The 10,284-nt window shown below is 29.6% G+C and overlaps 1 protein-coding gene across 1 annotated transcript; it reads right to left on the reverse strand.

Annotated features, from left to right (window-relative positions):
- Positions 1 to 4,091: 4,091 nt before the first annotated feature.
- IAR1 (ZIP metal ion transporter family) lies at positions 4,092 to 6,860 on the reverse strand. The gene is made up of 11 exons (XM_079041234.1): positions 6,196 to 6,860; positions 5,929 to 6,012; positions 5,788 to 5,837; positions 5,645 to 5,696; positions 5,431 to 5,556; positions 5,124 to 5,344; positions 4,910 to 5,044; positions 4,697 to 4,804; positions 4,517 to 4,618; positions 4,389 to 4,433; positions 4,092 to 4,284 (listed from the first exon to the last, which is right to left on the reverse strand). The coding sequence occupies exons 1-11, from the start codon at positions 6,536 to 6,538 to the stop codon at positions 4,135 to 4,137; spliced, it is 1,416 nt and encodes a 471-aa protein (XP_078897360.1). The 5' UTR covers positions 6,539 to 6,860; the 3' UTR covers positions 4,092 to 4,134.
- Between the last annotated feature and the right edge of the window lie 3,424 nt (positions 6,861 to 10,284).

Here is a 10,284-nt window from a genome sequence, read left to right on the forward strand (position 1 = left end):
ATTAAAAATACGGAAAAACCTTGATTTTGGACTTTCTATGCAATGAAAATTTTTTTGGATCCATCCAAAGTTTTTTGAATACCACATGGACCAATATTGTAGTTTTGTTAAACAAAACAACATAAATAAATAAATAATAATAATAATAATAATAATAATAATAATAAAACAACAAAAGACAAACGACAAAAGAAACAAAACTAAAAAACAAGAAAAAGACAAAAATATCAAATCCAAATGGGTTATTTAAGTCAAAGCAGGAGGGGTCTAATGATGAATTTGATTTATGTCAAATCAAGGGTGTAAAAAATATGTTATCTGGAATTGCTTGGTAAATTACTGCAAAAGTCATACGATTTTCCGTTCCTCCACTATTACATTTTGAATTGCATCTCACACTAACTTTATGAGCATCAGATAGTTTAACGTAGCACTACCTTCCTTCCCATTTCTTTGATCACCTTCACCTTCAAATGTGGCTAATCTTAGAATATATTTGGGCATACAATAACCTCTCTCTAATACTACTTGTTAGAATTAATTTATTCTTGAAACTAATAAGATCAAATGTTTGCTTGTTAAAGGTTAAAATTAGTTCTAAAAACAATTGGGCTTTCTTGTTGTGAGATAAAGGAACAAATGGTGTGAAGCCAAAGTTTAATGTTTTATATTAAACAAAACAAATGATATAATCTAATGTACATTATACTACTTGAAAAAAATAGAAAAAGTTACAATATGCATGCTTACATGATGAGAAGAACCACATCTTATATAGCTTAAAACATCTAACATTTAAATAAAAAGGTATTATAAGTAACATACACCATACATAATAAAACAAAGGGCCATATTGGACTAAAATGAAGATATGAGATGACATAAATCATAAACATACTCCCAAACCCCCAAATCTAGAAGAGAGGTATGGTGGAGTAGGAATGATGGATGACTCATCCATCTTTGGAAATAAATATTCTAACCTAGCTATCACTCATCATTATATAACATTTACTGTTTCAATAACTTTGAGTGAAGGATAATGAAGAGTTATATATTCAGGTTGAGAGTCTAGAGCAATATGTGACAAATAGGTAGCAATGTTTTGCTACATGTTATAGTCAATGCTAACCGATCGAAGAGAAAAGGCTTAGTGATGGTAAGTGATATGTTTTTTTAGTGTGATCATTTTGTGGCATGTATGAGGAAGTTAAAAAAATTCTTGTTTGGTGATGGGAGCGGTGCGAGTAGCAAGGGAAGTATGTGCCAAGTACCAATTGGATGTTGTTAATGTGGAGTTGGCGGACTATCAGGTTGGTCGCACGAAGGAAATGCCACAGGATCTTGAGGACCTTGTTGAGGCAGATTATCATGCGCTATTAGATATGGGAGCTATGAATATGGATACTATTCGCTCTCTTTTTCAATCTTTAGTTGGGGTCTAATTGATTGGTGTGAAGATTTGGTTGTGTTCAACTTTTGATCTCTACTTTTTAAACATTTTTTTACTTTGATTTGTGAATGTGATGATTTTGAACAATAATTTCTTGGTATTTGTTTGAGCCTTTTAGTGTACGGTTTTTTTTTGTTGGCCCTTTTTTGCTGCTTAAGGGTTTACCAACATGGGGATAGGCTTTGTTTTTATAAAATCGGGGAAAGACCAAGCCATAATGTAGACAAGCCGTAACCTTTTGCTGTTTGGTCGACCACTCAACACAAATGGAGTGGTGTTTTTTTTTTTTTTTTTTTTTTTTTTTTTTGAATTATATTATTTATTATTTCTTTATAATTAATTTACTTTATTAAACATTTTAAACTATTTTATTTATAAAATATTAAATTTATAATGATACATAATATTTGAATGCTCTTTTTACTTTTATAATTATAACATAATATTTTTTTTTTCATATTTTATATATTTCAAATAAAGATACTAGTACAATATAGTTGTATTTAAAAACTAATGTTTATTAATATTCTTTTATTAAAATATTTCATATTAAAAAAAAATACATGTGTTTAAAAAACGACAAATTAAATGAAGGGTTTTATAAAACATTTTAAATTAATGATGATAAATTAGTTGGAGATTTTAAAAAAACTATTAAAAAATGTTTAAGAAAATATATTTAATTAATAGTTAAAATTAGTAAAAATATTATAAAAAACAATAATTTAAATCGTTATAGATGCTTCTCTAACACACACAAAAAAGAAAAAATAAAAAAATAAAAAAATAAAATAAAATTCGCGTGAAGACCATGCGGAGCAAAAACAATTTACTATTATATCATTTGAGCTATAATATAACACAAATTTCATATCTACTCAATATCCAACCAATTTTATACACCAAGTTACAAGTGTGAATACTATATACAATATAGGGGTGGTTGATAATAAGATACCAATATTTAAGTATGGCAAACAGCAAATTTATATACAATCATCATATTTAACTCGAAACAATTACCAATAATATTTGAGATTAGTATAACTTTGAAGTTATTTTTGATTTGTTTTTTTATAAATAATTTGTAAAAATAAGATACTTTTATTAAATATTCTAAATAAATTAAGAATATATTTAGATAACAAAAGTATAAAATAAGAATTAGAAGGAAAATAAGAAGAAAGTGGTTAATATGTAATGAAATTCTTAAGTTAAGTGAGTTTTGTAAGACTGGAAACAAAAATGAAAATTAACTTATAAATTTTGTTAGAAAATAAAAAACTAGAAATCTTGTAGATAGAAATTTTATGAGACTTGGAAATATTTAACACCATTATCTAAATCACTAAAGTTAACAAATTTTAACAATAATTTATTTCTATAATAAATTAAAATAAATACTACCAATATTTGATTGATTTAAGAGTTAACGACCTAAAAAGGTAATGAACTTTGGTTTTTGTCTGCATTTAAGTAACTATATTTTTTCCGTATTTTGACCAGTAAACTTGTTTGACCTGATCAAAAAGGGTAATATTACTGGTAATTACCGTTGATATATTACTCTATTATGAATATGTCAAACGTGTACAAAAAAAATAGTTACCTAAATGTAGACAAAAACCAAAATTCATTAGAAAAATAACTATCATAGACTATGTGCGTTTTAGAGGTTTGTGTACTTTTATATATTTATTTACGTTGTTAGTATGTTTTTGTGGGTGTCAGACAGTGTTGGCACGCCGTGCTATCATACAATGCAGTCATGTAGTATTGTCATGCTGTTTAGGTCATGTCAGTCGACCTAACATCATCACCCACAGAAACATACTAAGTATTAAGACATCTAAATCGCACACATTCCATAATAGTTTTTTGGGTAACAGACTTTTGATTTTTATCTATATTTAGGTAATCATGTTTTTATTCGTACACGTTTTACCAGTAAATTTTTTTTGACCTGTTCATAATAGGGTAATATTACCTATAATTTCCACTATGTGTACAAGAAAAACATAGCTATCTAAATATGGACAAAAACCAAAATTCGTTACCATCTTAATCTTAGATCTTAACCTTTGATTTAAGGACAAACTTCATTACTTGACTCTTGTATGAATAGTTAACCTTAGTCAACTACTAACAGTTGAACATTAGTCAAAAATCCACGTATTGAATTAAAAACAAAATATTTTGTAGATTAAAACTAATATTATTAGTGTATTATATAATATGTTATAAAGAAAAAAAAACTTAAACAACTATGTATTTTTTGCTTGTTTCAAACCAATGCAAAATTCTTCACCAATTAGTTCTAAATCATAATAATATTTTATATTGTTTTATTTAAAATTACTCTCTTATAGCATCTATGTTTTTTTTTTGCTTTATCTCGAGTATGATGTATTTAACTATATGAACATTTTAATATTTTATTCCAAATTTTGGAATAGAATATTAACTTTGAGACAAACCAAAATGCAACTTTCTTACATGTAATAAACATGTCATCATATTTCCTTTTTGTACAAACCAAAATATTACTTTTTATATGCAACAATTATGGTACTATACACTAAATGTATACTCATATATATAATTTATAATCATACCTTTCAATAAAAAAAATCTGTCAGATCAAGAAAGGGTCTCTAATTTTTATATAAAAAATTGTTGATTCATTCAATAAGAGAAATAAAAAGGGCAACAGACATGCCCATTACTAAAGAAGTCAACTGTATCACACTAGTTTTTATTGAAGAACTTCCATTGTTCATTTCTGCCATCACCCCCACTGCTATATATATAAACCCACCTGCTGTAAATCCCTGTTCATTTTTTTAATTTTATAAAAACATCACTTATTAATAATAATAATAATAATATCAATAAATGCTCATCAAAATTATAGTGTCATTAAAAGAAGTCATACCTCAATCAAAGATGATTGCCCTGGATCTTGTCCCCATAACAATGCCTATTATTTGGTCATTGTTAGAAAGTTTTTATTTTTATTTATCATTTTAATAAAAGATATTCTTTTAATAAAAAAAAACTAACCAATGCAGTTCCTGCTAGTGCCACCAATGCAGAGAGAAAATTAAAGAACAGGGCTTTAAAAACACTAAAACCAGACCTCACCAAGATCCCAAAATCACCAATCTGCAATAATTAATTGTTTTAATGATAATATATAAATTCATTAAATAGATTTAATAAAAAGTTTTTCACTTTTCATACCTCTTGAGGAAGTTCATGTGCAAGAAGAAAAAGTGTTCTTGACCACCCACCTACAGACCCGTATAAAAGAAAAGCACTTCCTAAAGCCATTCCATCTGTGAAATTATGCTGCATTTTATTTTGTTAGCTCAAGGATTAATATTTATTTAAATTTAAAAAAAAAAAAAAACAAATGGTTAAGAAATATGAAGTTAAGAAGTAAGAAGCACATACAACACCATCAGAGAACAGATTAAGATAACCAAACACAAGACTTGATGAATGTGCAGGTTCAGTCCCTGTAATGGAATTTGTATCACTTTTTGGTCCTTTTTCATCAATCTTGTCACCATTAGTACTAATGTTTCTCTGTAAAGTAAATATGAATATAAGATTTAGCAACAATATTTGTATATTTTTATAAAGATCGGTAATTAAAGATAGTTACCTTGCGAAGAAGAGATGATTCATCTTGTGTTTGTGTTTTTAAAGATTCATCAGATGTTGTTTCTGATGTATTTTTGTCATCATCATCATTGACATGTTCCAATGATTCATTCTTCTTATGATGATGACGATGATGATGATGACCCCATGAATTAACTCCTCTTGACCTTTCTTCAACATACCTCACAATCTTTTCCACAAGAAGAAAAACAACAATTCCAACTGCAGTGAAAATGGGAAAATCAAACAAAGGGAATCAAGAACCCTTCAAGATATGATGAAAGTATTTCATACACATCATTACTTACACAAAATGGATAATCCAACTGAGAGATCTTCAATGGAATGGGAATGCGAAGGGGAATGATCATGATCATGATCATGATCATGGGCATCATCCGTATGGTTATCATGTGAATGAGAATGTCCACCACCTGATAAATACATTTAACTATTTAACTATTTAATACTCAAGAATGTATAAAGTTTTAGATTAAATTTCAAATTCATGTTTTACAATACCAAATGCATGTGGCAATTGATGAAGAAAAGCATCACCAAGCATAGCTCCTGCCTGCAAAAGCCAAATGGATAGAGAGATGAACGATTTAGCAATGGAAAACCTAACATGGGTAAGAGAAAGAATGAGAGATGAAGAATCTAACCCCAAATACAGCAAGTGAATCAACAAATGTCTTTGATGGTTTTCCTTGAACTGCAGGAATTCAGAGAAATTGTGGAATGTTTAAGTGAAAAACGATTCGAAATTATAGAAAGAAAAAGAAGTCGATGGTTAAGCAACTCACAGAATATCAATGGCAGTAGAATCAGACAAATAAGAGAAGCCAAGCTCACCAACAGTGAGCACCCCATGGCATGAATCCAAAGCCCTATCAAAGTGGAAGAGCATAAGCTACTTGGGAGTGCCAATAGAGACGAGAATTCAAATTGCACCATAATATATATCATGGGGTTTGACACAAAATGCTCACATTTATCATTAATCTTCAAAATTTTCAGAGAGTGAATAAACAGAGGCAAGGATGAATTAGGTTTTCAAAACGTAACATTACCAACACCAGATAGCTCTGAATCTCCAGCGTGATGATGATCATGGTTATGATCGTGATGGGAAACGTATTCCAACCTAAGATCGTCCTCTTCCGCCAGTTCTTCCGGCAGCTTTTTCCTCCCCAAATCATGATGATGATGATGATCGTCATTCGACTGATGATGATGATGGTGGTCGTCATGCGAGTGGTCACAGTTATGATGATGTTCATGAGATTCATGGACCTCCGGCTCACTAGAGTGCTGACACTGTTGCCCGAAACTCGCTTCAAAATTAAACCCAATCGTCAAAACCAAGACGATAAGTAAACTACAGATCTGCTTTTTAGATTGACGAAGCGCCATTGTTATCGGCTTGTTGAATTGGATTCTGGGAAGGGTTTGTTCTGTTTTTTTGGGGGGGTTTCCAGAATTTAAAGCGTGTTAGGTTTTTTTCGGGAGTTTTCCAGATTAATAGTGTGTTAGGTTTGGGGCATTGGATTTCAAGAAGAACGACGTTTGCAGGTGCCTTCGATGGTGATGAAACAAACAATAATAAAGAAGAGGATTATTATCCCGACGATGATGCCAAACGTTACTGCATCCATAAAATAAGGTCACCGACGGCAGCAACCGAAGGCATGTTTTTAGGAAGACAACCTCCGGCGAGTCGGCTTTCCCCAAAAAGAAAAAAAAAAAAAAAGTCTTGAGTCTTGACTTGGGCTTGTGTAGGGTTGGGCTCGTTTATTAAAAGAGCTTGACCCAACTTCGAAATGGTAATATAATGTAAAAATCTATTTTTAGTTTTATATATTATTAAATTATTATTAAAACAATATAAAGTTTATTTTTTATAAACAAATCTAGGTTTCCGTTCTTTTCAGTTCGTATTAGGGTAAATATGTCTTTTACCCTCTCTGGATCTCGCGTCTCATCGATAAAGAACATGTTATCGTCACTTTAATTGAGTTTCTAAATCTGTCTCTTCTTGAAAAGATTATCCGGAATTTGATGCAATTGGTATGAAAGTATTATGTAGGATTTTGGATAAATAGTATTGATTTGAATATATATCTGATTGACCTATTGGAAGGAAGATCAACACTTAAACCAGCTGATATTTTAGTGGGCTTGGAGAGTGGGGTTTTTATTGTGGGGCAAGCTGCTTTAAAAGCTGTATCAAGCAAAGTGACAAAACATGAGAAAACGTGCATGGAAAATCAACACACGTTTATACCATTTGCATTTGATACTTTCGGTTTCCTTGCGCCAGAAGCTGTGAAGCTACTCAATAGAATCCAATGGGTCATGCATAGTAATGTTATGACTCCAAGATCAATAGATGTTGTTTTTAAAAAAAATTAGTTTTGCCATCCAAAAAGGGGTTGCGACACAGCTTGTTGCTCGTTTACCTGCTACGTTTATGTAAAACTTTCTTCTTTAATTTTTTTTTTTTTGGCGATTTGATATCAATTCTTAATTTTAATGAAATTGACATAATATTTGTAATGTATTTATTTCGAAAAGTGTTATAAAATGAAAATTTGTATAATCAAACTATCAACGATTTAAACATAAATACAAGAACATACTAACAATCACATATTTTATTGACAAAAAACACAAAGTGCATAGCAGGTTTACATGATATGGCTGTATAAATTGTCATGTTTGTGTAAGTGCTATAAATACTAACTATGGATAATTTATGCACCCACTCGGAAATAATCAATTTCAAATGAATTTGTTTAGAAATAAAGATTAAAGTCTCATAACACATGTAAATGCCAATAGTTTTAATTTTGATTTGATCACTAAAGAATATATAATGATTAATGAGCATTCGTGGATAAAAAATTGAACTTTGAATGGATTAAACAATATTTACAACATCATCTTACATAATAAATCGCTTTAGACAAGGTCGCATATCAATGTTTAGAAATGTTCCATGTAGTTTATTATGGAATATGTAACTAAGGAGCATACATGAGATCAATGAAAACGCATTAATATTTATAGAAAGAGTGCCTCTTATCATCATTTCTTGAGATAACGACTGTATGACAAGAAGGGGATGCCATGGCCAATTGCTTGGCATTTTATGAGATTGAAAACCAAAGGAATAAAAAAAGAAATGGGGCGGTTGTTTTCAAGTAAAGTTTTCTAGCTAGTTCTTGTCATCTTCACTGGACCATGGGAGGGACCATCGACTATAGAAAAAATATCAATTTTCAATGAGGTTAAGATCAATTATGCGATAATTTTATATTCTTACGAATAATTAAGAACCAAGAAAAGTGAAAAAAGGAGAATGGAAAGTGTGCGTATATATTAAAAAATTTGTAAAACATCAACCAACCATATCATTTTATCATGAACGTGATTCATGCAGCAAAATTATGGTGTTTACAAATATAATAAATGTTATTATTAATGAGATAGTGTGTCCAAATTTACAAGCTTTGTTTGAAAATGTTGAAAAGATATCATGTTATTTTGGTAATGAAGTATTTGCTAAGACCGAACAATATATCTTTGTAGGAGGCGCGTAATGCTGAGGTATTGGGGGCCTCTTACACGTAAACACCACCCCACACCTCTTTAAGGCTACCCAATATGAGAGGTGGAAGACGCGTGGGAGGCTGACATGTCACCCCCAAGACGCGTGAACACCGCCCCCTAGTCCAGTGCTTTGACTGTGGCGTGGACGCGAAGACGGATGGAGACGCACGATTTGATTGGACAATTCACTTTTTTGACCGTTTGGGTCTATTCGACTGTTTGTGTGTGTGTGTGTGTGTGTGTGTGTGTGTGTGTGTGTGTGTGTGTGTATATATATATATATATATATATATATATAGGGTTAGATTATTTTGTTTTTACTAACTATTGTGTGCCGATATGCACAGATCTGGACCAGCGGATAGAATTAACCAATGGACATGATTTTGAGGATGTATGATATTACAATGGGATAACATGTACCATATAATCACACAAATTTTAGCAAAATGGTATTTTGAACAATTAACTACATTTATAAAAAGAAATTTTTTGGATTTTTAGGGATAATTAATTCTCCTAATTTTAAAAATCTGAATTTTCTTAATTAATTCAATTTTAATTCTAACGTAATTTGTATACATAACCAATTATATTCTGTTAATGGACATGATTTTGAGGGTGTATGATATTACAATGGGATAAGATCTACCATATAATCACACAAATTTTAGCAAAAGGGTATTTTGGACAATTAACTACATTTATAAAAGAAAATTTTTCGGGTTTTTAGGGATAATTAATTCTCCTAATTTTAAAAATCTGAATTTTCTTAATTAATTCAGTTTTAATTCTAACGTAATTTGTATACATAACCAATTATATTCTGTCAGAATATTTTTTTTTGTTAGAATGATGTTCTTTCAGAATTTTATTCTATTAGAATATTATTGAAGAATAACAGCATTATTGAATCCAAGGTTGAAAAATAACAATATTCTAATATATTTCTTATACATCCGAATTTAAATACAAAATTCATACATATTCTTACAGATTAAAAGCCTTATACATTTTAATATAATTATACGTATTCTAAAAGAATATAAATAAAAATGAATAAAATTCTTAAAAAATAACCACATTCTAAAATTCTGAGTATGGTCAAACTTTATTCATTCTTCAAGTTATTCCTATTAGGTCTTCAACGCATTCTTCCAACCATTCCTATCACAAATACAACAAAAACTAATAATTGTTAAAAACATATTACTTGCAATTAACTATCACTTTATATATTCTGGTAGAATACATATAATATGACAGAATACATAGAATACATTCTGGCTAAATACATAGATTTTATTCTGGCAGAATAATAGGCAATCCAAGAGAAATATCTATTACAAAAAAAAGAAAAAGAAAGAAAGAAATATTAAAAGGTAAACAAAGATTCTAAAAGAATCATTAAATATAAATTGTAGTTACCATTTAATTCTGATAGAATATATATGCAATTACCATTTATAACATCATACAATTACCCATTACTATTGTGTAACCAAAATATATTTTAAAATTTTTAACAAAAATTCTTAAAGAAGCAT

The sequence above is a fragment of the Lactuca virosa genome, chromosome 4 (genome assembly GCF_052849685.1).
Source record: "Lactuca virosa cultivar CGN04683 chromosome 4, Lactuca_virosa_CGN04683_v6, whole genome shotgun sequence".
NCBI classification, from domain to species: Eukaryota; Viridiplantae; Streptophyta; class Magnoliopsida; order Asterales; family Asteraceae; genus Lactuca; species Lactuca virosa.